At 42.8% G+C, this 26067-nt stretch overlaps 2 protein-coding genes across 3 annotated transcripts; both read right to left on the bottom strand.

The window, feature by feature from the left end:
• Window positions 1-3725: 3725 nt before the first annotated feature.
• card9 (caspase recruitment domain family, member 9) lies at window positions 3726-9483 on the bottom strand. Of its 2 annotated transcripts, none has more exons than XM_013266665.3 (13): window positions 9239-9483; window positions 9040-9109; window positions 7904-8041; window positions 7698-7816; window positions 7387-7593; window positions 7224-7307; window positions 6322-6543; window positions 5365-5490; window positions 5091-5279; window positions 4958-5015; window positions 4759-4880; window positions 4619-4671; window positions 3726-4545 (listed from the first exon to the last, which is right to left on the bottom strand). In XM_013266665.3, the coding sequence occupies exons 1-13, from the start codon at window positions 9353-9355 to the stop codon at window positions 4458-4460; spliced, it is 1593 nt and encodes a 530-aa protein (XP_013122119.1). In that variant the 5' UTR covers window positions 9356-9483; the 3' UTR covers window positions 3726-4457. The 2 variants fall into 2 exon arrangements, with proteins under 2 accessions (XP_013122119.1, XP_005464332.1); XM_005464275.4 differs by having other exon boundaries at window positions 4619-4674; window positions 9239-9480.
• Window positions 9484-11084: 1601 nt separating this feature from the next.
• On the bottom strand, window positions 11085-26013 carry snapc4 (small nuclear RNA activating complex, polypeptide 4). Its single transcript, XM_005464274.4, has 22 exons — window positions 25721-26013; window positions 25150-25263; window positions 25023-25066; window positions 24832-24928; window positions 24568-24590; window positions 24354-24476; window positions 23833-23973; window positions 23661-23745; window positions 22817-22898; window positions 22596-22697; window positions 21879-21951; window positions 21622-21786; window positions 21395-21545; window positions 21183-21289; window positions 20877-20971; window positions 20701-20795; window positions 19411-19502; window positions 17507-19024; window positions 15991-16590; window positions 14816-15719; window positions 14342-14667; window positions 11085-11697 (listed from the first exon to the last, which is right to left on the bottom strand). Exons 2-22 carry the CDS (start codon window positions 25259-25261, stop codon window positions 11602-11604), a joined length of 5031 nt encoding a protein of 1676 aa, XP_005464331.1. The 5' UTR covers window positions 25262-25263; window positions 25721-26013; the 3' UTR covers window positions 11085-11601.
• Between the last annotated feature and the right edge of the window lie 54 nt (window positions 26014-26067).

Below are 26067 nucleotides of genomic sequence, written 5' to 3' on the forward strand. Positions count from 1 at the left end.
CGCGTTACTGCCCATCTCTGCTCATCAGTTCTGTATTTCAGTTTTTTTGTTTGTTTTTTTTTGCATTTATATAAATTATTTGAAAATTGCTAGAAAGCAAACCTACTGTATCTGAAATACTACATGTTGTGGTTTGTACTGTTCCAAAATGTAGCTGAAGGTGAACATAAAATAAGCTGAAGAGTAAACTTTGCTGGTCTCCAGAACCAGAGAGTGAAAAAAAAAAGATCCTCTGGCCCTCCATGACCACCTCTCCATGGAATTGTGAAGAAAGCGCCTCTGATGACCACTTGAGGCTGGCTCCAGAAGCGAGTCACACAGATTCATGTTAAAATGAGGAGCTTTAAAGCGGAGCGGGAGCCTTACTGTCTGATCTCCTGAGGTGGAGGAGATTCGCTCTATCAGGAAAGATCAGGAGCTCTGAAGGAAATATTGGATCACCTGTCAAAATCTGAAAATTCATCAGCGACGGAAGAAAACTGAAAAATCAGTGCAAGAGCTGATCATATTCTCTCCCTCAGTGATTAACTGTGCTTTACTGAACCTTTGCTGCTAATTAAATAGAAAAAAAAAATCTTCTTGATTGATTAAATACTGAAAGAAGACAAAAGTCCAATATGTTCTTCTGGGCAACACAAAACAAAGTTATATCCGGATTCTAATAATTTACATTCGTAACACTTCATACAAAAATCAAACTTTTAAGAAATTAAATAGGAATAACAAGAAACTGAGAGTTTTGAAAAATGTTTTATGGCATCAAGCTGAATTTATAAATTCTTTAAATCCCACAGTAAAATGAATTTTAACAAAGTTCTTAAATCAAACTTGAATCAAAAAGTTTGATTCAAAAATGAAATCAGATTGTTTTGGTTGCCTGTTCTGCTCATGGTTGGCTCTGTTTTTATTCTGGGTTTCCACTACAAGATCATCTTTTTTTGTTTCATCTTATTTAAGTTCTTCCTTCTCAAAAATACTGAGCCTCCCTGTTTGACCAGTTTCTGGAGGCCTCCTGAAGAGCAGCGCCTGTGCTGGTGATGTGTACTGTCTGTTGTTTGTAGGTATTCTGTACCTGTAGCAGATGACTATATAAATAAATCTGTGACAAGCTGACAAGTTTGTGATGGAAGCCCCAAAAAAAGAAAAAAGGAAGCTGAAAACAGAATCCAGAACTTTGGCTCGCAGGCATTACTTCTACACATCACTGTCATTATTTGAAACTTTTAGCACGTTCATAATAAAGACAAGCCACACTCTAAATTACATGTAGACAAAAGTAAAGAAGAAAAATCAGATTATGTACACTGCAACAAAAGTCATCAGTAAAAATATGGGTTAGGGTGTTTGAATGCCGTGGAAAGTGAAATTCAGACAAGAAAACAGAAAAATAAACATTGTTAATAAATAATAACTATCTATTTAATTTACCTTGAGTACCTAATTATTCAAAGTTAATTGTAATTTTTAATTAAGAATTTTTAAAAGTCATTAGTAAAGTTTTAATTGGTTTTATTATGTCAATAAATTGTGTTTAAAATAATGGTAATGATATCAATGATAATTTTCTAGCATTTATGTTGCATTATGTTCAATCATAGCAGATAAGACTCGCTAACTGCATTCTGCAGACATAATGATTTTGGTGTCCAGCAACATTCATCACAATAGTAAAGTGAGACCAGTTTCAATTTGAAATAATTATATTTTAAACCTGGATCTCTAGTGAAAGAAACAAGAACAAAAACAGCAGCCTCCAGGTTCACAGCCGCTGATGTCAACCCTGCCTACTTATACGAAAAGTAAATACTGTATACTAAACATCGCTTCATTATTTATAATAACAATCTAATTAATACCTAGCAAAGTCTAAATGAAGTCTAAAATCAGAGATTTTCTCCAGCTTCCAGGTAACACTTTTTGTAGTGAACAAAACAAATCATTTCGACAAACACTGCAAGTTTCCTGATTTCAGAGCATGAAATGTTAAAGTGAAAAAATGAACTTCTAGGTAAAAATTAAAAAAGCCAACTTCAGATTCAACTGGAAACTGAAAGCTCTGTCAATTTTTAGAAATCTGAGCAGATTTGGATCCACTGTTTGGTCATGGTCTGGTCTTTCATTGCTTTTCCTGAGCTGAAATCTTATTTAACAGACAGAGAGTTCTTTTTGTCTTTGGGATCGTATCTCAGAGAGTAATGGCATGTAAACATGAATATTTAGCTTTCGTGCTCTAACTTGGAAAGATTATTTAAAAAAGCTAAAAACCATATGATGTACAACTGTACATCTCTGCATCACCCCAACATACCGCATCTTCTCATTGCTCTCCTCACTGATCATATCACTACATACATCATAGACACTAGTTTAACTAGTGTGCTACCAGAAACAGTGCCAGTGCAGAGCCAATTCTGACTTGGTGAAAATCATGGCAGACAGAATCTGTAAGCTGCATTTGCCCTTCCCATAGTCACCTGCAGCAGTGGTTCCAACTTTGGACACAACAATTTTCTGTTAAGAACAAAGTTTTTAGCATCAGCAAGAGTCATTTCTAGTGGAAATTTCTGGACCTGGGTCTAGATTGCCAACTATAACCACATCAGTCAAAAAAGCAATAAATGTGTCCATTCCGTAGACTGTATGTTAAAGTTGGACAAATCTTCATGGAAGTGGCTGAATTATTTCTAATGACCAGGAGGGGGCGACTTCTCTGTTTGCAAAAAGACTTCCAGTTGTGTAAAAATCAATAAGGAAATCACAAGTTGTCAACCAATGAGCATGTGGCATTTGTTTGTTGTTTTTTTTCATCAAAATGCTCAGTTGAAGGCTTCACCAACCTAGAAGTGATGTCTTGTTGGCTGCATCTATCTTCTACGTCAGGTAAAAGCACCTTCTGTTTTGATGCGCCTTAACTGTGGAATATCCCACCTCATTATATCAGAATTATGAGCTCTGTCAGTGATTTTAAAGGAAAATTTCCCATGTTTAATGTGGGGTCTATCACACCAGGCAAGACCCCAGGTGCAGGCTGTGTAAAGATGCCCCAGAGACAATCCAGCACATAACAGCAGGGTGCAAGATGCTAGCAGGCAAGGCATACATGGAGCGCCATAACCAAGTGGCCGGCATAGTGTACAGGAACATCTGTGCCGAGTATAACCTGGAAGTCCCAAGGTCAAAATGGGAGATGCCCCCAAGGGTGATGGAGAATGACCGAGCTAAGATCCTGTGGGACTTCCAGATGCAGACGGACAAAATGGTGGTGGCTAACCAACCGGACATAGTGGTGGTAGACAAACAGAAGAAGACGGCTGTAGTGATCGATGTAGCAGTTCCGAATGACAGCAATATCAGGAAGAAGGAACACGAGAAGCTGGAGAAATACCAAGGGCTCAGAGAAGAGCTCGAGAGGATGTGGAGGGTGAAGGTAACGGTGGTCCCCGTGGTAATCGGAGCACTAGATGCGGTGACTCCCAAGCTAGGCGAGTGGCTCCAGCAGATCCCGGGAACAACATCGGAGATCTCTGTCCAGAAGAGCGCAGTCCTGGGAACAGCTAAGATACTGCGCAGGACCCTCAAGCTCCCAGGCCTCTGGTAGAGGACCCGAGCTTGAAGGATAAACCGCCCGTAGGGGCGTGCTGGGTGTTGTGTTATATAGTATAAGGGGAATCCAGAAAAATGTCTAGAATGAACACCCGGGATAATAGAAAGTCAATGACATTCAGTTACATCAAGATGAAATAACCTTTGGTGATGCGCAGTGGGCAGGTCTGAGTTAAACTTTTCTCAACTTCAAGGTGAGCGATTTAAGTGACTACCGGTGAATCCAACCAAAGATGCTGCTAATTCACAAAAGAAAGGGTGGTAAACACCTCAGCGATGTACCTAAGCAGCCAGAAGCTGGAATGTCTACTCGTGACCAACCGTCTGCTACAAAATTGCTACAAACTGCTTCCTCTGTAAACTCCCCTTTGGGCCAGATTTTCTAACGGTCTGCACCAGCGAAAAAACCCTCATCAGTTAGATCAGTTCGGCTCTTTTTGACTCACCAGGTTGTGCTGCTCTTGGTTCATTTCTCATTACTGAAATAAACTAGCTGGATCTTATTTTTAAATGAGCAATTTTAACAAGTGAGCTGCAGAATTTCCTCTCCCATCTGTGCATTTTTGCAACAGCAGCATCACACAAACTTGCACCCTTCAGTAAATCTGGCCCTCAGTTTTTAGGCTGACAGTTGTGATGTATTGTTGCTATTAAGTTTACATTTTTTTTCTTTAAGTCCTATTAGAAATTCTTGTATTAAACATAAATAGCTATATGTTGTCTTCATTTGTCTGAAGTAAAACTTTATTGCTGCTTCTTAGAGTTGTTTTGGTGTTGCCATGTGGAGCACTTTGAGCTCCAGGTTTGTAAAAATATGCCATGCATTTAACATTAAATACATTCATGAAGTCACATCAGTCAGAGTCGGTGATGTCGCTGCTGTCGTCGAGGTTACAGGCTACGTAGTCTGTACTGTTGAACTTTGACCTGAGGGCTCGCTTCCTGTTGGAAATAAGAAAACAGTGTATGCATGTACAGATGTAGAGAAATAAAGTTTTAAAAAGCCAATACTAACCTGCGGTAAACAAAGTTTGAACGACCTCTAAAACAGACTTCTGCTTGCTCCTCCTCCTGTAGACGAACAGACAGGCTTTGACGTCTCTTTTAAACACCATGAGTTAAATTAGCAGTGTGAATAAGGCACGTAGAAATTACCCATGATACAGTATTACTGGATTTGAAGCCAGTCTCAACAATTTCTCCTGAAGAGTCATTCTGCTGCCGCTGAGTCTCGTCGTTCTCCCCCGATGTCCCGCTGCGAACCTCCTCACTGCTGCCTGTTCACACAAAACCACTGTACGTGACATCAACTCACATTACCCCATGTCATCTCATCACATGACACGACTCTGACCTTTAGCAGTGCTCTTTGCAGGCTCCTCCTCTTCCTCGCTGCTCACACTCCTCTCACACTGAGAACAGTAGCCGTTGTTATTACCTCATCAATACTTCACCTTCATAAAATCCCTCCTCCTGCAGCTCCTCACCTGATGAGAGTTGGAAGTGATTCTGCGGAGGCGTGTCCTCAGCTGTAGCTCCTCCCCCTGTGACCTCAGCAGCAGAAGCTCCAGCCTGTCCATTTGCTCAGTCAGCTTTCTGACCTGCTCCCTGTACTGGTCCTTCTCCTGCAGGAGTACACGTGCCTCCTCATGCTTCTCTGACTGGGATGACAGTGCCTGAAGAACAGACCAGAGAGTTAACACCCACCGACATTCTGCCCCACCTCCCATTCTTATCCCTTCTCCTTCTCAGCCTCCTCACCTTGTCTCTCTCCCTGATCACCTCTTCCAGCTGTCTCAGGGTTTGTTTGTTTTGTTGACGGTAGATCTTAGCATCTCCTTTCAGCTGAGCACAGCGCAGTTCCAGTTCCTCTTTCTCCTCCAAACTCTGAAAACAAACACATTCAGGCTTGCAAAACCAAGAATGAGACTTATACACACACATACAGCCTCCAACAGTTACACTTGATAGCTGACACATGACACACTCGATGGATTCACATCAAATAGAAGTGTGCATGTGGATTTCCTGCTACTCTTTGCTCCAATAAAACATTCTTTTACTGTTGCATGAGCAATGCTGCTTCTCAGAAACACCATGGTGCACATTGACTACTAACCAAACTCAACCTAAAACCACATATCGCTGAAAGTATGACAAAAGTAATGATCCATCACAAGGAACATCTCAGAGATTACACTTATCATGAAATGTTTAAAAGCCACTGAAGTTGTTAAAATATCAGGACCATTTGAAGACCATAAATGTCCCTGAAAGCATTAAATATGAAAGTACGCAAAATAGCATGTGCCCCTGAATATGTCACATATCAAACAAACATGCAGAATTGCCAAAAACTGCAGATCCTCTAGTGACCATTTGAAGCTGGCAGTATAAATGAGTCCATCCCTACAGACTTTTACTGTAATGTGTCCAGCTTTAGAGCAACAATGAACACGTGTGGATCCTCTATGAAGAGGTTCCACAAATTTCATAACTTAAATCTTTGGACTTCACACTACAGCCTCTAATCCAAATATGGCCACTTAAGGGTCCCAAAAAACTAATTAGCAGCAGCCAAAATGCTAATATTACATGTGATGCATTCTACAATTTAAATTCTCCTGAATGCATCATATTTATTTGCTTAATGGCAGCTGCTTTGCATTCTGTTAGCCATGTGCTATAGTCTTGTTTGAAACTCCCGGTGCTCCTCACCCTGGCTCTCTGCTCCTCTGTTTTGTGGAGTTCTCTCCTCAGTCTGAACACCGTGGAGAGGAGGTTCATCATAGGAGCTTTACTCTCCTGCTGCTGCTGCTGCTGCTGCTTTGGTGCCTCCTCTTTCTTCTCCTGCTTTTTCTCCTCCTTTTTCTCCTCTTTCAGCTCCTCCAGTTTATCCGGGTGGAAAAAGGTCTCAGTGGGCAAAGCCAGACTCTTGCTCTGAAATACACAAGTTAACATGTTAATCCATGTGGTGTTCTATAACCTTTAAGCAGCTTTAAAGCTCTGCAAAGAGAACTGAAATGTAGTCTGGGATAAGACGTGTGTGAAATACTTTTCACTACTAATCAGTTCACATGGGATAACAAATGAAAGGTGTTTGAATTGTTTGTTAAAGTGTAGCTGTGAAAATTGCCTTTAAAACCAAGTCCAGTCCAACAAAAGTGTAGTGTGAAAAGCAAATTCTAGGCAAAGCAGCAGAAATAGTCATGTGAAAGTTTTGGTCTTCACCAAACATTGCCCAGTGTGCTACAGCCGAACATCTCCACTTTGGTCAGTTCTATCCACAGGATGTGGTTGTGGTTTCTTCACGTGCAACCTTGAAAACCTAAGCTGTGCTGCCATGCTTTCTCCTGGCAACCCTTCCAAACAAGCATTCATATTCAGTCTTTTTTTCTCATTGTATGTTCATGAATTTTAATATTTTCTTAGCTTTTCACAGGAATGCAAAGCCATGTGAAACCTTCCTCTTTCATGTGGGTGTAGTTATGTGATGTAACCTGCAGGCATGAGCTCAAACTAAAAGCACTCAACAGTCGAAGCTGAATAATTCATACATAGCTGTAGTGAGGGTCAGATAAAAGGTAAAAGGGTGCTGGTGTGTGTTAAATGTCCAGTACCTCCTGGAGTGGTCTCAGTGTTCGTCGCCTCAGCAGTCGAGTCTGGTTTTCTGCTCGCATCACTGTGTGTTTCAGGCGCTCTACCTACACACACAGAGGTCAGAGGTTAGGCTCTATCTCTGTACAGGTCAGCAGCATGTCAGATGGACACAGGTTAGCTGACCTCTATCTGCAGGTCTCTGTTGGCCAACAGGGCGTTGCTCTTCTCCTGGTTCAGACTGTTGATGTCAGCCATCAGACTGTAGTTGTGATCTCTGAGCTGCTTGACCTCCTCACTCAGCCGCTCCCGCTCATCTCGTATCTTCTGCACACGCTCAGTCAGCTTCTTCAGCTCACGGTCCTTCAGCTGCTGCTGGCGAGACCACACCTCCTGAAGACAAGTGCAAAGAGAGAGCACAAGAGCGACTGAACATTTAGTTTTTTGTGTCATTTCCATCTCGCTTTGTTCTTCAGTAACCGTATGGCCAGACCAACCTGATCCTTGGCAGCAGAGCAGGCCTGCTGGCGGCGCCTCCGCTCATCCTGCAGTGCCCTCTGCAGGCGGCTGAGCTCCGACATCAAGAACTGAGTGAGACCTGATTCTCCTGCTGTGTCTGAACACGCAACACAAAGCTGTTCAGAATCCATTTATAATCAGTACATGAAAATATCCGAACAGGCAAACATTCAGGAAGACAGACCAATCAGGATGCTGAAGGTCTTGTTGGGTTCCTTCCCAGTGATCCGGCTGTACAGTTGAGGATAATCCAGTTCCAGACTCTCGAGGAAAGCTGTGTAACCTTTGACTCCCGTTCGCTGCAAAATGTCCAGTAGGGCTCCTACAGATTAAAGGTTACAACAAAGGTCAGCGGATGCAAGACTCATTACGCTGATAAAGGCGCTATTTATATAAGCACACCAAGGGTCAGCGAGTCATGGCAACAGTTTTGGCCACGTTGCCATGTATAAGAACAACAATGGCAACTAGACACTTCTTTAAACATGAACGGGACATAATCTAAGTGAGTATGGTCTGAACTCTGTGACTCAGATGTTACCATGGATATCTATATCTATATTTGGTGAGGTTATGCTCACTCTATTTTCTTTTTGGTTATTTTTTTATTTCTTATTGTTCATGATGACCTAACCGATTAAGTAAATGCTTAAAGTTTCTTTCAACAGAAAAACTCTGGAAGTGGTTTTGCCGACTAACGTCAACAACACCCTGCCAAGGTGTAGAGGAACCACACTGTTACAACTTCCTAGTATTTTTAGACCATTCTGACCACACGCAGCAGGCTCTGAGTGAACTCTTTTTGTCGTGTTTCTAAGACATTTCTGATCATTTCTGTCTCATACAGTCAAATCTAAGTCAAATCTAATCCCAGCAGCCATCATCGAGATCTGGTGGAGTTTTGCTTCTGGCCATGGAGAGAGCTTAAGCATTATCGAGGAAGAGCTTTGACTACTACAGTAGTAAGCTAGGCTCCCATCAGCCTAGCTTACTACTGATAGAAGTAAGCTAGGCTGATGGGAAGTCACTGAATTAGACCTCTCCGCCAGGAGACTTTGTAATTTATGAATGCGTTTTGCTGACTCATCTTACTCATAGACACTATAAAGGATGGACAGTGAAGATGTGTGCTTTCAGCTACATTTTTCAAGTATTTACTTCAGCCAACGGTTACATGAACCCACATTTCAGGTGAATTAATTAAACATTGCTGTGTTTTTTTTTTCTTCCTTGTGGATAAGGTTTACGTGGAGGCCTTTCTAGACTAACTGAATAGTTTGTATTGGCCTCAATCTGGTATGAATTTTAAAAAAAACGTACCAACTTTACGCCTCCTGATGACGAGGGCCGGGTCATTGAAAAGCTGCTCTTCATCCTCAGCACTGATCACCTGACAAGGTAGACCACACATAAACCAATCACCACCTGAGAGGAAGGAAGAGGAGGAGGAGCAACAACCACAGGAGCAGAGAGGAGAGTAGCAAAGGAGCAGGAAGAAGAGGCAGGAGCAAGACCATACCTGACACTGGCGGAGGTAGGGGGTGATTCTTGAAGGATCAATAGTTTTGATAAGCAGCATCCTGAAGTCATCCAACTGGAGCCAACAGAGGTCATCCTCACTCACTCCATCCATCATGCCGTTACACACTGCACAACACAACACTGTGCACACTGAGGACTACACTGAGTACGCTGGTTACACTGGTCCCACACACCCGCCTCTCTCTATCTGCTTCTGATTTTCTGAACACGTCGTTGAGGTCACTTCTTGTTTTATTGTCAGTCTCCGCCTCATATAACTGACTCTGAGCTAACTGATTCCAGCTCATCTGTAACCACCAATCAGGTCACAGCTGTTTAATTACTCAGCACTTTACCACTGTTTGACTAAATGGATCCAAATTCTTATAATGTGGGGGGAAGCTGAGAGAGGAAGCTCTGTGCACGCAGGTACACAGAGGGAGGGCCAAGATCTTCAGAGCTTTTTGCTGTGAAGTGACAGTGCACACTATCTAAGCACCATGCAGGATAGTGAGCACTGATCTTTTTTAATTAATCCATAATTTCCCAACTTTTGGGATACAGTAATGTATCTTATCAAAATATCTTAATTGCTATTTGTTTAAAAAATAAAATAAAAAAATACTGTTTAAAATCATTAGTGGTGATATATACAGACTACTGGTCACAAGTTTCAGAAAACCCCAATTTTTCATTGAAAACTATGCTGTTTAATGTCTCATTGCACTCTGAAATGAAAGCATAATACTAATAAGCAATTTGAGTGAAAAAAGAAACTTATAGACCAAAATGGATTGTAAACTTTTGACTCAAATTAGCCACCTGTGGCACACACTTTCTTTGCAAGTTCTCTGTAGGACAGACCTACATTTTTAAACGTGTTATGATGGTCTGTCTCTCTTCCATTGTTAATCCTGAAATTTAGATTATTTTTCAGTTTTGGATAACCTTACTTTTTTTAACCTCTGGCAGTTCACCTCTTACCTTTGTACAATTTCAAGGGATTCATTGGACTTGAACAACTTTAGCAGACTTGTTTCTGCACTCTTTTAAACAAGTAGTCTATAAACAGGTTAGCGGTTCATTTGCTGGCAGCTCCAATCTGTATGCCAAAGTATCTTTGGGCTGAACGCAGAGTTACCCCTGATGTGTTGATCAGAGTGTGAATGTTAGATAGCAACAAGTGCTTTTTTCAATAAACAGTCAGTGAACAATAATAATCATTTTTTAATTTGCCTTTTTTTCCCCCCCTCTAATAATTCAGTTTTCTGTTGTGAAAACCTGAGTCTTGACATCTACCACCCACCCAAACACTGCTGCAGACCAATCACCATTCTCTATGATAATGTGGCTTCCCAACAGCTGTGGTCTCCCAAAGCAGTATGCAGCGTGCACCCCCACCCCCCACCAAGCAGAGGCTGGAGGAACACACCATCGAGGCCTTCTCTGGGCATGGGTCAAAGCTCTTTTGGAGACATGGGTGGTTTTAATGTTAGCTTACGAGTGTGCATATAAAATCCTGAACCACATAACAAACAAGATTACAGATGGACAGAAGCTTGAGTTTTCTATAGTACCGTCTAGTCATCCGTGTTAAATATGCAAAAGAGGAAGAAGTGAAGGATTAGAGAAGTCTGAAGGGGAATCACTCCCAGCCAACAGGAAGCATCATCTGACTGAAACAGGAAGTTGTGCCACAGCAGAATTCTCAAAGTCTTGAAATTTTACCAACACAAGGACACGTAAAAGAAGTAATGAAAGTCTAAGAGTCACAGCAGATTTCACAAACAGGAGGCAAAAAGACATGTCCTCGTGGTCTCCAATAACAGGCACGCACACACAGCTTTTTCATTCCAAACAAACCTTTTTATTCGAAAATAAAACAACATTTGTGTACAGAAACTGAAAACTTTCAACAGCAGCAAAAAAACAAAACCAAAACAAACATTTTTTTAGTGCAATTTAGTCAGTTTTGAACTCATTTTTAAGTTGCTACACATATTCAACACTAACACTCAGTTCCTTTTACTTCCCTGCCGATCACAGTCATCCTTATAAAGACATCAGTCTCACTTCAGTCTGTAAGAACTAAGCTTCATATTCTTAGAAAACCAACATCATCACTGCACTCAAAAGTTGCATTTTTGAGGGTCCCTGAATTCACCTAATAAAACAGAACATTGTACCTGTTTGTGAAGTCGCCCAGGAAAGTGTTTTCACTGATATAAAAACAGATGTATAAACGATTACATACTAAAGTCATTTTCACCTGAGGAACTGAACATGTGACCTGAATGTATAGATGAACACATTTTCCCCAGAAAGTGCCTTTTCTGTTTTCTTTAGTCTCTGCTCGTCTGGTCAGGTCTGGTCCGACGTGGGTCTGATGACATCTGTGATCCCTGAAAAATGACTGGCTGAAGCTCCAGAGCTGTCACACAGCAGCTGCAGTGATTTCTGTGGACAAAAACAAAAACTTCTTAGTGTTTTTGTGTCTCTCTTCTGATTACTGAACCACAGGATTTTGATGTGATCAGACTTCACGACTGCGTGAGTCACTGCAGGTTTACCCACACTGAATTATTTTTGCTCAGCTGTTGTATTTTCAATGTTTTCTACAGAGAGCCAGAGTTAACGAACAGCACAATTACAACTATCTGTATCCTAAAATAACCGTTAGTGCTATTAATTACATTCTTTGGTTCATTTTGTTAGTATTATATAGTCACAATTTTTTTTTTTAATCACGGTCTTATTTTAAATACACTTGAGCTATCACAGCTTGAATTACGTGGCCAGCATGACATTCACTTTCTTATTTCACCTCTCTGTCTCAGACACGCAAGGAAAAATATACTCGAATGTGAGTCACTCTAACTTCCCTCTGTTCTGTGAGGCACAGAGGGCACTTTCTCACTCAGTGATCATTTTACATGCAAATACAGCCAAAATGACAGCATCACTGCTGCTTTAGGTTGTGTCCTTTCATCCACTTACATCAATTTAAGATTTTTAGAGAACAGCAGGTTGGAAATGGCAGGCTGATTTAGATTAGTTTTGATGGCACTTGGTATTATTATTGACACTGAAATCAAACAGTGCAAACCACACTGAAACTAATGAGGTTCTTTTTTTTTCTTCTTTTCTTTGTTTTTCCCTTTAGATCTGGGATGTTGGGAGAAGTTTTACAGCTTTTCCTATTGATAAAGACCACCAATTACCATCCACACAACACCAAATTAGTTTCACTGCTCCGGCCCACTTAAAAGCAAAGTGGGCTATATACAGGGAGTGCAGAATTATTAGGCAAGTTGTATTTTTGAGGAATAATTTTATTATTGAACAACAACAATGTTCTCAATGAACCCAAAAAACTCATTAATATCAAAGCTGAATGTTTTTGGAAGTAGTTTATAGTTTGTTTTTAGTTTTAGCTATTTTAGGGGGATATCTGTGTGTGCAGGTGACTATTACTGTGCATAATTATTAGGCAACTTAACAAAAAACAAATATATACCCATTTCAATTATTTATTTTTACCAGTGAAACCAATATAACATCTCCACATTCACAAATATACATTTATGACATTCAAAAACAAATCAGCGACCAATATAGCCACCTTTCTTTGCAAGGACACTCAAAAGCCTGCCATCCATGGATTCTGTCAGTGTTTTGGTCTGTTCACCATCAACATTGCGTGCAGCAGCAACCACAGCCTCCCAGACACTGTTCAGAGAGGTGTACTGTTTTCCCTCCTTGTAAATCTCACATTTGATGATGGACCACAGGTTCTCAATGGGGTTCAGATCAGGTGAACAAGGAGGCCATGTCATTAGTTTTTCTTCTTTTATACCCTTTCTTGCCAGCCACGCTGTGGAGTACTTGGACGCGTGTGATGGAGCATTGTCCTGCATGAAAATCATGTTTTTCTTGAAGGATGCAGACTTCTTCCTGTACCACTGCTTGAAGAAGGTCTCTTCCAGAAACTGGCAGTAGGACTGGGAGTTGAGCTTGACTCCATCCTCAACCCGAAAAGGCCCCACAAGCTCATCTTTGATGATACAGCCCAAACCAGTACTCCACCTCCACCTTGCTGGCGTCTGAGTCGGACTGGAGCTCTCTGCCCTTTACCAATCCAGCCACGGGCCCATCCATCTGGCCCATAAAGACTCACTCTCATTTCATCAGTCCATAAAACCTTAGAAAAATCAGTCTTGAGATATTTCTTGGCCCAGTCTTGACGTTTCAGCTTGTGTGTCTTGTTCAGTGGTGGTCGTCTTTCAGCCTTTCTTACCTTGGCCATGTCTCTGAGTATTGCACACCTTGTGCTTTTGGGCACTCCAGTGATGTTGCAGCTCTGAAATATGGCCAAACTGGTGGCAAGTGGCATCTTGGCAGCTGCACGCTTGACTTTTCTCAGTTCATGGGCAGTTATTTTGCGCCTTGGTTTTTCCACACGCTTCTTGCGACCCTGTTGACTATTTTGAATGAAACGCTTGATTGTTCGATGATCACGCTTCAGAAGCTTTGCAATTTTAAGACTGCTGCATCCCTCTGCAAGATATCTCACTATTTTTGACTTTTCTGAGCCTGTCAAGTCCTTCTTTTGACCCATTTTGCCAAAGGAAAGGAAGTTGCCTAATAATTATGCACACCTGATATAGGGTGTTGATGTCATTAGACCACACCCCTTCTCATTACAGAGATGCACATCACCTAATATGCTTAATTGGTAGTAGGCTTTCGAGCCTATACAGCTTGGAGTAAGACAACATGCATGAAGAGGATGATGTGGACAAAATACTCATTTGCCTAATAATTCTGCACTCCCTGTATAGCCCACTATGTAAAATTAGTTTGAAATCCCTGCTTTAGATTTAGACAGATTTCTACATAAAGAAAGTGGTTATTGCTGCTATCATGTGATAAAAGTATAGAAACCTTACGGAGAAGAACTTGAATTTGTGGCATTTGGGGCTAATAATTTGTTTCCCAAATGACAGTATATGTGCCCACAGTAAGTACGAGTGCTGCCAGAGTCAGCGTTACTGTGATATAACCAGAAGCTGAAACTACCTGAAAAACCTACGCAACCCACCTCAGCTCTCCTCAGTTTCGCCATTTCTTTGATTTTCCTTAGCTCCACTTCTTCTTCTCCTTCCTCCTCCACCTCCTCTTCCCGCTCCTCTTCCTGATTGGTCTGGTAGGTTTCAGCCTTTGGGACTGGTGGCATGGTAGCCAGGAGTGCGGGTAGAGTGAAACAAGACAGAAAACGTGCCTTCAGCAACTGGTAGGCAGGATTATTTGAGAAACGCTCAGCTACCAGCTGACGCACTGCTGCCACCAGCTCCTCCTCCTCTTCCTCCTCATTCTTCTCCTGCTGCTGCAGGTGGTCAGAGCTGACAGGGGCGGCTGCAGAGGACGCTGCAGGGAGACACAAACAAACAGAACAATCTGAGCAGTCCCTGGAGGAAACTGTCAATTATTAAACATTCAGCACTTAATATTTTATCAACAGAGAATTTAGAGAGCAGGAGACACCACCTGCTGTCGGGTCATATTGGTGTGTTACCTGGTTGTTTCTCAGCGGGTGTGATGTCTGAGGTGGAGTCCGGCAGGTCTGGTGGAGGTTGAGGTGGAGGCTCATTGTAGCCGGTCTTTGTGCTGCTGTCAGGCTTGGAATTGGTCTGGGGCCATCTGGATTTGTTGCCCTCACGCACCAGCTGCAGGGACGACCTGGTTAGGGACTTCTTGGCACAAAGCAGTCCACTGAGCGTGCTCAGATTGCTGACAAAGGGCGGAAGGTAGGGCAGGGACAAGCTCATTCCTGGTATTACCACCCCTCCTGACCCACTTAGCCAGTCATTTATGGCTGCTGGGGGTTCCAAGAACATAAGAGAGGGGTCGATCTCCAGCACCTCCTTCCTCAGTGGCCTGGACTGTGGGGCATCCACTCTGACTGTGCCCCGCGGTGAGAAGTTAGTGGAAGACAGTGGGGGACAGAAAGGGAGGGAGTAGTGACCATGGTCTAGGTCAGATGGCTGCACTGAGGGTAGGGCGAGAGGCTTTGGGTTACAAATGGGTGGCTCAGGGAGTGGGTGAGGCTGATTTGGAAGGGTTATCGGTACAGGCACAGAGGACAGTTTAGGTGCAATTGGCCGCAGGCCTCTGGTGGCAAGCTGGACAGGTGATGGGGCTGTGTATTGGTTTAAACTAATCCCTGGGGAAGGAGGGACAGTGTTTATTACCGCCATCTCCAGGCCTTGGGGCGGGGCTTGTCCAAGCTGGACCAGGCCTGTAGGAGTCATGACCCACATTGACTGACCCGGACATAAATGCAATCTGGGCACCGGAGCAGCGACTGGAGTCTGTGTGCTCGTCTTCTCTTTAGATTCTGCACGGTGAGCATCGCCAGCACTGCGAGAGCGCTTCTGCCGAGGAGACGAGGTAGAAGATTTTTTCTTCTTGGCTTCAGCCTGCAAACACAGACCACAGAGGAGACAGTCTGAAGAGGTGACAGATACCAGCTAATAAAAACTATCAGCTAATGATCTGCGGCATCGGTCTCCTGCTTTCCTCAACTTCAAATCTTTTGCAGCTGTTTGGTATTTTGATTTTTAAAGAGACCTTAGAAGCTGCCGTTTAAAAGCAACTAGGTGATTACACTACCTGTACATGCTTTGCTGTTGTTGTTGTTGTAATTATGTGACTAAATGAGGAATGAAGAACAGAATCTAGTAATCTTACCTTGGCCTGAGCATCTTCCTGCAGAGCTTTGGCTTTATGAGTCAGCTTTCGAATTCGCTTTCCGTCCACACCTGTACTTGTCCTGCCCACACACTGGTCGTCCTTGTTTCTCATTACTTCCTGCTTTTCTGCTGCTTGCCTTGGTCTTTTCTTTCCTCTGGCCTGGCCATTGGGAACATTGCTGTCTGGCTGCTTTGGGACAGGACAAGGCTGACTCAAGTCAGACCCATGCTCAGTGGGGCTAGGTGTTAAAAATGTGTAGTCGTGGTCGTTCGAGTTTGGGCACGAAGTGGAGGAAACAGCATGCTGGCTGGTCACACTGGAGGGGAGTGGGACTAAACTAAAGTTTGGAGTTGAAGACATGGCTCCGTCTGAGTGGGAAGGCGTGGCAGACTGGCATGACGGGAAGGACAGGTTACCAGAAGTCGAAGAGTCATTCGGTGTGAGATGAAGAGATGTGACTAATGAAGAAGGGATAACATCAACTGGATGAGCTGTAGGAGGTGTGGTTTGGGAGGAGTGAACATTCTGAGGTAGCAGCTGAATGGGAGCACTGGCCATCTTTAATGGAGCTGTCTTTGCTGTCTTTTTTACTTTAGCCTACACAAAACAAAAACAAAAACAGAGATGAGCTAGCAAGACCTATATGGCATTCCGAAGAGAATGGAAATCGTGAGACCATGACGTGTCCAGAGTCGGTGTGCTGTGTGCTAAACTTGTGACAACAAAGAAGAAAATGGTGAAGAATTTCAGCATAAACTCAAAAATGATACCAGGGGAAAATAAGCTATATGCAGAAGTTGCTGAAGAGCTGACTTGAATTGAGGTTTGCTACAATGTCCTTCACTACAGTACTCTGCTAAACTGATATAGGGCTGGATCAGGTGACCCTGAACACTCTTAGTTATGCTGCAATAGGTTTGGTCTGCTGGGGTGCTGCCCTTCTCCGAGCCTGCTTCTGCTGGAGGTTTCTTCCCACTGTTCCACATTTCTTTCTAACACTGTAGAATCTTTACCTTAAAGGCAATGCTATACAAATAACATTGAACTGAACTGAATGAGTTGCTTCATATTTTGAAAATGTATGGATGACAATGTCTGAAATTATATTAAACTATGATTTCTGGGTAAATCTGGAATTTTTTCAGAATACTGGAGAGTTAAAACAATAGCAGGCAGTGCAATGGTATATACTTAATAGTGTGGGAAAGTTTGCATGGTTATAGTGGACTCGTAAAGGCTAGCTGATTAGATTACATAAGTCAAAAAAAAAAAAAAATCCACTGAGCTCAATAAAGGCAAGTACCTTTTTCCTCCCCATGCAGCGCTCCCACACTTTTCCCACTTTCTTTGCAAGTAGAACAAATCGAGTATGAGTGAAAGCAGTATTGTAATTGTTATACTCCCAGTCTAAAAGATAAATAATACATTTTTTTTGTAATAAAAGCAACTAGAAAAGAAGCAAAAATAATAACTTCTGTATAATCATTGATTGCGAGAAATCTGAAAATGTTACCTGTGCTTTGGTGACTTGGCGTGGAGCTCTGGCCTTCTGACTGAGATTCGAAGTCTTCTTTCTGTCCTCACTCATACTAACTTCTCCCTCCACACTTGCATGTACAACCCCATTCTGACTCTCGTGATTCTCTGTTTGCTTTTTTCCTCTGGGTAGATTTAGGTTGGAGGGGGAAAGGCAAAGTTGGCGGGAACAGGCAGGAGGGGAGAGGACAGCAGTTTGTGAGGGGCTAATAGATACAGGCTGATTAAGGAATGGGGGCAATGAGGTCAAAGGTACAGCCTGTTGGTTACAGGTAGAGGAGACATTCTGGAGCGTTGAGACCACAAAAACTGGAGTGGTAGTCTGCCTCTGACAAGCAGCAGGAAAAGCAAATGGAGAAATGGTGACCCCTGCATGCCGAGATGTGTGTTGAGCTGGAGAGAAAGCAGCATTCAGCTGTGAGTCAGAATGAGGAATTGAGACAGGCTGATGACATGACAAAGGAGCAACTTGAGGCCGCATGTTAGGAGGCACCTGAGTAACAATTGATGGGTGGAGCTGAGAAGGAGGAGTTTGTCTGCACCACCTGTCTGCCTCAGATCGCTCCTGCATGCCCAAATGCATCCGCTGAAGTATTCCTGCCACAGTATTTGGATTCTTAAATTTGCCAGGAGGAGGATTGGAAGGTGGAGTCATTAACGTCACCCCGCTCTGCCTCCGCTCTATCATCTCCTTGCACCCCATGACATCCACATTCATGACTCTGAGGAACAGCGTGAAGACAGATGTTGAAGAAAGCTCTTTCTTCTCTACTCGCTCCCTCAGGACATCTGCTGCTGTTCTTTTGGTGCTGGCTGGGATCAGCAGGTTGCCGATCCATGGTGTCACTGCAGCCTGAAGCATGAGATCTACCCCCTGGCCAGTCATTCCTTTCATAAAGAGTGGCCTGCTGGTTTGGGAAGTCTTTGTCTTACATTTAGACCTACTGTAAAACCTCCGCGCTTGATTGTGCAAGTGGGCTCGGAGCTGGTCAGGTGACACCATCATCATGGCGCCGCTGTCGTGGCGTTCTTCCCATCGCACCTCCCTGGGATGTGGTCCGATGATTACAGAGCGTCCAGACTTCCCCAAAATGGTCGACCGCATTAAATTGTCATTGTGAGACTCGTTGGAGGAAGCCAACACCACAGGACGAAAGTTCAAGAAAGTAAATGGTTGGGCTCTTTCAACTGGAATCCATTCCTGCATGGGTGGGAAAGTGTATTCTTCCTCCAACTCCTCCTCCTTCTGCTCCTCTTGCACTTCCACTAGTTTCTCCACTTCTGGTACCTCTGTCTTTTTCATCTTCTTTTTCTTCTCATCATCACTGTCCATGTATTCTATCGCCATCTCTTCCTCCTCCTCCTCCTCACTGATCACTTCTTCTTTTATTGCCTTGAGGCGTCTCCTGATGTTGTTGTTGGTTTTAGCAGCCTTCTTCTTCTTCTCCTCATCTCCCCCACGTTTCCTTTGTGGTTTTCTAGCACACCCTAATTTCTGTTTTCAGAGAGTCAAAAAAAGTCATTTGTTTCAATTTCCATGGTTCCTAAGTAGTTAAGCAGTTGTCACATTTTTTGTGAATATTGCTCATATATGTAGCTGATATTCTAATTCTATCTCCTGCCAGTGGTTAAGCTGGCATTAAATAAAGTAAATGAATAAATGCACATTAGGAGTGCAATGAAAGTACCATTTGGTACGTTTCCTAACATAACTATTCTTTGATTATTTTGGTTTTGGTTTCATCTTGTTTACAGACCAGATCCCAGAAGCCCGAATTTTTCCGAACCACCAGCTGAATTACAGACACAGGTAATCCTGTAATGTTATGTTAATCCTCTCACAACACCAACATTTCCCTCCCTCCAAGACAGGTCACGTACCTCATCTGCAGCTTTGCTCATTTGCCTCCATGTCCTCATACACTGAGCATCAATACGGTTGGGAATCTCAGATGCGATCTTTGCCCAGTGACCTGAAAGAAACAAACATGTGCGTGCATACACACACACACACACACTCAAATTAGTTCAAACACACACGCTTGAAAGCAGAGTGTGTCACTGCAGCTGCTTACATGTTTAGTGCAGAGTTTTGTTTATCATTGGATATTAATCAAAAAATGGCTTTGCAGATGAAGATTTAGCTAAAGATTCATGTTATCAGATCACACAAAAGTATGTTAAATGTGGAGCTGCCAGACAGGAGGAAAAGAGAAAGACCACAAAACATCCATGGATGTAGTGAAGAAGCATATGGAGTGGGGTTGTTGTGACGGAAGAGGCTGCTGTATGTTGCAGCTAAAGAAAGAAGAACGCTGCTATGAAAGGGTCGTTCTTAAATAAGGGAAATGGGGAGAGAAAAGGCTGAGGTATGCCAAATTACACAAGAAGGGGACTGAAGAAAAAAAACAAAACAGTGGAAACATGTTGATTTATCACTGTGGGGAAGGTCAAGTAAGAGGTACAACAGTGAGTGTTTACAGTCATCTATAAAGCACACTGGAGACTCCACCATGGTATTTCAGAATTGCCCTGGCATGTCCCAGGGCAGAACCAGGGCATGCTGGAAAGATTATATCTCTTGGCTGGCCTTGGAATGCCATAAAGTTCCCCCAGACAAGCTGGAGGAGGTGGCCAGGGAAAGGGAGGTCTGGGCTTCTCTGCTTAGGCTGCTGCCCTCGTGACCCGGCCCCGGATAAGCGGAAGAAGACGGATGGATGGATGGATGGATATGTTTATAAATCTACTGTCAGTAATGTTTATATTCTGATGAAAATGATTTATGTTCTCATTCTGTTGTCAAAACTGTTCCTGGGTTAATGTTACGTTCCCCCCGAAGGGGTCTAGGCGTGCGAGCCTCAGAGGTGATTGCTGACTGGATTCAGGTGGCAAACGAGGCTAACCAAGAGCAGCTGTGTCCTGGGGAGAGAGGAGAGTGAGAGAGACAGAGGGGGTAGGAGTGGCAAGAGAGGAGGAAGCGGAGAAAAACACCACGCCCACACAAGGGCAGTTTCAGGAGGCCCAGCTAGGGCCGTAACAGTTAATAAGTCAGAACAGAAGTGATGCTGCAGTAAAGATTTTGGGCTTGTGATTTATGATTTTGTGTGATTGTAAAAGCTGCTGCAGCAACATGCTTTTAATATCCTGCTCTGTTGCATGTTTGTGACCCACCGACTCCATGTTTCTCCACCAGCTCCAGTAGCAGCTCCCTCTCCTTCCTGTCGAATGGGCCTCTTTTTGTCCCTGCCTTCAGACAGTCATAATACCTGCAAGCAACCCCACACACATCTTAACTAGGACCCAGATTATCACACAGACTCTGTTCTGTTCTCCCAGTCAGGTATTACCTGTCTCTGCAGCCTCCATCAGTGCGTCCGGGAACTTCCAACCTGATCTTCCACCAGTTCTTCTCTCCGTGACGAGCCACAGCTTGTAGCAGAAGCTGACAGACAAAGACTGGTCAGTAACTAGATGTTATCATATGTATCAGTACAAATATAACAAATACTCCTAGTAGGTTCCAAACTGGGACCTTATGCAGCAGAATCTCATCACAGGAAGACAAACAAGTACTTCCTCTCTGAACCATTTACACTACTGATTGTACACTGATGTGGGTCTGCTATGGTGTATCCGCTTAGTCCTCTGTGTACCTTATCCTCCTGCTTGGTCCATGGCCCTCTCTTCAGGCTCGGATCTAAAACTTGGTTCCACCTGTAGATCAACTGTGCAGGGTCACGACCTTCCATGAAGTAACTCACTGGGAACAGAAGAGGTTTCAGAGTGTTGGCATGTAAAACAAGAACATGCAACTCATTAATGACAGGGAGACAGGCAGACTGATGTAACAGTGTGATGTGATTACTCTGTGTGTATGGGATGAAGTTCCTGATCCTCATCTTGTCCACCAGCTCTCTCAGCAGATCATCTTCAGCCGGAGTCCAGCTGCCACGTTTTAGTGAGCCCGAGACAAAACGCTGGAACATCTGAAGACACATGAAAGCTGTTCTTCCAGTCTGAGAGGGGGAGAGAAAGAGAGGTCAAAAATAGCCACACATTTCAGACAGATAGACGGCGCTCCCTCCTGCTCACCCCCAGCTCTTGTGCGATGATCTCCCAGTGTCTCTCTTCGTGTTTCCTGCTGATCTCCTTCAGCTGCTGCACCTCCTCCTGGCTCCACCGAGTCTTATTAATGGATGGGTGGAGGAAGTTCTGCCAGAAACAGCGGATGTCCCCTGCATCCCTCGTCTCTTCAAACTGGGGATTATGGTAAAAGAAGTGATCACCTCAACACTCTCCGTCACTTCTGCATTTGTCATCAGATTCCCAAATTACTTTTCAAAACTTACATCAATGTTGGATATTTTCTGCCAGTCATATTCTTCAAATCGATCACCAATCAGCTCCTCTTCCTTCTTCTGTCTGACCATTCAGAACAGTGAATGAGATACACGTTACATTTTAAACTGCTGAACATACTAGACTGTTACAATAAAAAGCTATTGATGGCAATATTTGTAGCAGTGGCTAATAGAAAAGCTAACTGCCTAGCATTATTACAAATACTTGTTTCTTACTAGACTAAACTAAACCTGAACCAAGCTAAAACATTCTGGTGAATCACTGGCTTCAGCTCAGAACTGAAGAAGCTTCTCGGATGAGAGGCGAAACGTCTTCGAGAAACTTAAAGAAGTCCAGATGCTTTCTTTACAAGCTCCTTAGACTACGATGACCTGGATGAACGAGAACCTTCACACACATAAAAAGTGGATGGTTACACTGCAGGTTCTGCAGATACAGCTCAGAAAAATGATCTCCTGACATAATGAATATCATTCCGATCGTACTAAACTATGGGAATTTAGTTAAAGAATGATGGAAATTTTTGACTCTTTAAGTTAAGGGTATTTGTCAGCTGTGCCAACATAAGACCCTTAAACTGTTTGTTGGACTTCTACAGCTCTCTGATGTTACCTGATAATGTGACAATTCCCATCTCTTGTATAAATATGGAAACATCTGGCTCTGCAAAAACACTGAAGTCCAAAATTTGATATCCAGCTAACCTGAGCAAGTTGATTTCTCTCTCCAAAGTGTCTATCTGCTCTCTGATTAGCTGCCTGTCTGCCTCCTCTACAGAGAGCAACTTCTGACTCAGGTAGTCTACCCTGAAAAAGAAACACACAAACACAGACTCAAAAAAGGCAGACAAAATGTAATGATAATAAAAAAAAAAAAAATCATATCAATAATAATTAAAAACAAAGATGAGAGCATGTGATGTTACTTGGAGAGTTTGGGCTGGATGAGTCTTCTCAGACTCTCTCTAGACACTGCATGGATCAAGAGAGTCTTCTGCCAGCTCTCCCCTAAGACACACAGATATAGGAAATGGGACAAACACCACTTGGTGATAAAATGGTAAATGGTCTGCACTTATGCAGGACCTATATTGCTCATTTCCCCTCAATGTTATTTTTGGGCTCTAATTTGCTTGACTGACAGTTGAAAATAATCCTTTTTTATTTATTTATTTATCAGTGCAGCAACTTCAGTGGGACTTCAGTTCATCAGAATAAAACAAGCAGTTTAACTCCAGTCCCTTTAAGATGCCTTTCTTTTGAAACTTTCGCCATGTTTAATATGAGTATCCACTACAGTAACCACCAATTTTAACAAAGCAAATAGTCCAAAAACCTGCATATTAACAAAGCATATTACATTTGCATGCCCATGTCCCAACTTTTAATAATTTGTTTACATTTTTTTTGTGTATTTGAGCACTTGAGATACTCTTTCTATTCTTTTCAAATTTAATGTATGGTTTAAATTACTTGCAAATCTTTATGGATTCTGTTTAATTTATATTTGTGCTGCAAAAACATCACTGGAATCAGGTTGATTAGATAAATTATGCACCTGCTAAACATCAGCATGTTAGTCTTACTTTCATGAGCATGAGTGGATGCTAATGCTAGTATTTAGGCCTAAACACCACTGTAGTTAAAAACAGCCTCACAATGCACCTAACATGTTCATTTATTTATATACATTTATTTGGTTTGTTTCACTTTGGGTAAAAAAAAAGGGGGGGGTGGGGGGGGGTGGGGGGGGTGTTTGTACAGTCTTACATCGTTTTATTTTCAGCTTCTTGTCGTCGAGATACCCTGCAATCCTGCTCGTCTTTTCCTTCGTCTCCTGATTGGCTGGAGGACCCTGAAGACATACAGACAAACACAGCCCCTTATTGGTCAGCTGCAGTAACAGTAACCCTGTGTCTGTTGTTGGGTATGTTTGTCTTACCAGTCCCGTCAGTTTGTCCTTGAAGTATGGTTTTAGGAAGCGACCTAGATACATCTTCATTGGCTGCTGGTAGGAGGAGTTGGTGGGCTGCTGTTTGGAAGGCTCTTTAATTCGTCCAGACAGCTGAGTTTCCAGCTCCTTCTGCATTAGCAAAACAACAAGCAAACAAACAAAAACATTTAATATGAGCACTGACCTACTGTCTGTAGTCATGTGTTAGTACTGACGTGCTGTCTGAGATTGTCTGTTAACACTCCTAATTATCTGGTTGCGTGTTAACACTCTTCTAATGTCTGTGTTTTTATATCTGTACTGACCCACGGTCTCTGGCTGTGTGTTTTTACTGACTTGCAGTTGTCGTGCACGAATACTGGCCTGCTGACTGGATGTTCATGCATCGGTACTCTACTGGATGTCAGCTCAATGTGGCTTAGTACTGACCTGCATTCTGCAGTTGTGTGTCAATGACCTGTTGTATGCATTAGTCCTGACTGAGTATTTGTGTGTGTGTTAGTACCGACCTGCTCCTTCTGGTTTTGTGTTAGTAGTTTCTCCAGCTGGTCCAGAGTCTCTTGGACCACCTGCTGGTACACAAGGTTCATCTGAAGACATGAGTCCACTGACGGTGACAGGCCAAGGTCACTCTGCAATCAGTGTAATTATACAAAGTTATTTCACAGTTACTGACAGAAGTACTGACAAAGGTACTGACAGCGTAAGGACATGGACGCTTACCTCCTCACTGCTGCTGCAATCATCTGCCAGACAGAAAGCAGGAGACATTTATTTGCCTTTTTAAATTCTCTAAAAAGTACCAGAGTTCCCAGTGTGGTTCCTTTAAGGTTCCTACCTCAATTTTGATATAAATTATATTTTAGCAGATAAAATGCACAGTGACTTTTTCATTAGTTTCTGATTATGTGGTGGAAAAAAAAAAAAAAAAAAAAAAAACATTGCCAGGCTCCACGGACACACTGCAGAACAGCCAGAGAGAGGTACCTGAAACAATGATGGGACTGTGTGGTCCCAGCACTTCCTCCAGGTTCTGGATCTCTTTCTGGATTTTCTCTCTCTCAGCCAACAGACCTGCTGCAGACTGAATGCACGCAAACACACACGCACTCACACACGGTTTGTCTTTGTTGGAACTCTTATTCAATTCATGCATCAAGTTGTACTGTGAGATCTACCTGTCCAGCTGGGGTATCCACATTCTCACGATCAGAATCATCATCTAGTCAGAGATATAGCAGGTCATTTAGAGACAAGCAAACTGATAGAGCGCGATAAAGAGAGACAGAGAGGGAAGATGGGTACCTGTCCCGCTGCTTAGGAGCTCCAGTTCAGCATTGGTTACAGACAAACTCCGTTCCAGTTCCTCTACCTCTCTCTGGATCTTGTCCCTCTTTCCTGACAGAGAGGCGGACATGTCTGCGGACAGACACAGAGAACGCTGCATTATTCTGTCACGACAAACATCACGATGAGCATTTAACCTGGTGATTTGGTTCAAACCGAAATATTTATGAATAAGTCTTTCTTTTGACTGACTTGTGGTCAGGGCTATCACTTCGATAGAAAACAACACGCACACACACATAAATATTTTAATGAACTTCCTGGTTTGGGAACATTCATAAATTATATGTATTAAAGACAAAACAATGTAAACGAGAGTCTTGTTAATTTTCCTTGTATAAAGCTTAAACTGAGTTTAACCTGAAGCAAACAGCTTCAGATTCAGCAGTAGTAGCACTACTTGCAACAGCACTACTCCACACACTGAGTAGTACTAACACACTGCACGAGCGTTTTAGACCACAGCAGGTCGTGCAACATAGTTTACCTATGTGTCTTTATCGAGTCTTATTACGTTTCTACTTTTTACCTCCACACGCGGGGACCTCCAATCAACGCGTTTCCGACGTTAACATATTACCCAGCAGGCTGTGCGGCGGGGAAAATTGTGCTTAGACGTTCCGTTGTTCACACTTAAGTTCCGGTTCAGAAAGTCCACAAAAAACAAGCATGGCGATTTATTCTTCCGTTTGTCACTGCGATGCTTCAAGCTATACGTAAGAAACGACAAAAAACAAAAACAAAATACCCGCTGCCCAAAACCAACAACGTCGCCGATCCGTTGTTTGGGTCCTTCTCCCGATGTCACTTCCGGTTGTTGCGTATTTTCCATTCAGCATAGAAGTCTGTTTTATCAGATATTTTTGTTTTTAGACC

Source organism: Oreochromis niloticus, linkage group LG12, assembly GCF_001858045.2.
Source record: "Oreochromis niloticus isolate F11D_XX linkage group LG12, O_niloticus_UMD_NMBU, whole genome shotgun sequence".
NCBI lineage: Eukaryota > Metazoa > Chordata > Actinopteri > Cichliformes > Cichlidae > Oreochromis > Oreochromis niloticus.

Bases quoted from the DNA above. Each gene is read 5' to 3' on its own strand.
- card9 (XM_005464275.4), bottom strand. From the start codon at position 9,355: ATGATGGATGGAGTGAGTGAGGATGACCTCTGTTGGCTCCAGTTGGAT. The intron at 7,594-7,697 runs GTTGGTCTGGCC...ACTTGTCTTCAG, and splicing joins GCTCTGCTGCCAAGGATCAG to GAGGTGTGGTCTCGCCAGCA. The intron at 4,881-4,957 runs GTCAGAGTCGTG...TTGTGTGAACAG, and splicing joins TGCAAAGAGCACTGCTAAAG to GCAGCAGTGAGGAGGTTCGC.
- snapc4 (XM_005464274.4), bottom strand. From the start codon at position 25,261: ATGTCCGCCTCTCTGTCAGGAAAGAGGGACAAGATCCAGAGAGAGGTA. The intron at 22,698-22,816 runs GTAACATCACAT...TTTCTTTTTCAG, and splicing joins ATCCAGCCCAAACTCTCCAA to GGTAGACTACCTGAGTCAGA. The intron at 11,698-14,341 runs GTGGGTTGCGTA...TTTTGTCCACAG, and splicing joins CGAAACTGAGGAGAGCTGAG to AAATCACTGCAGCTGCTGTG.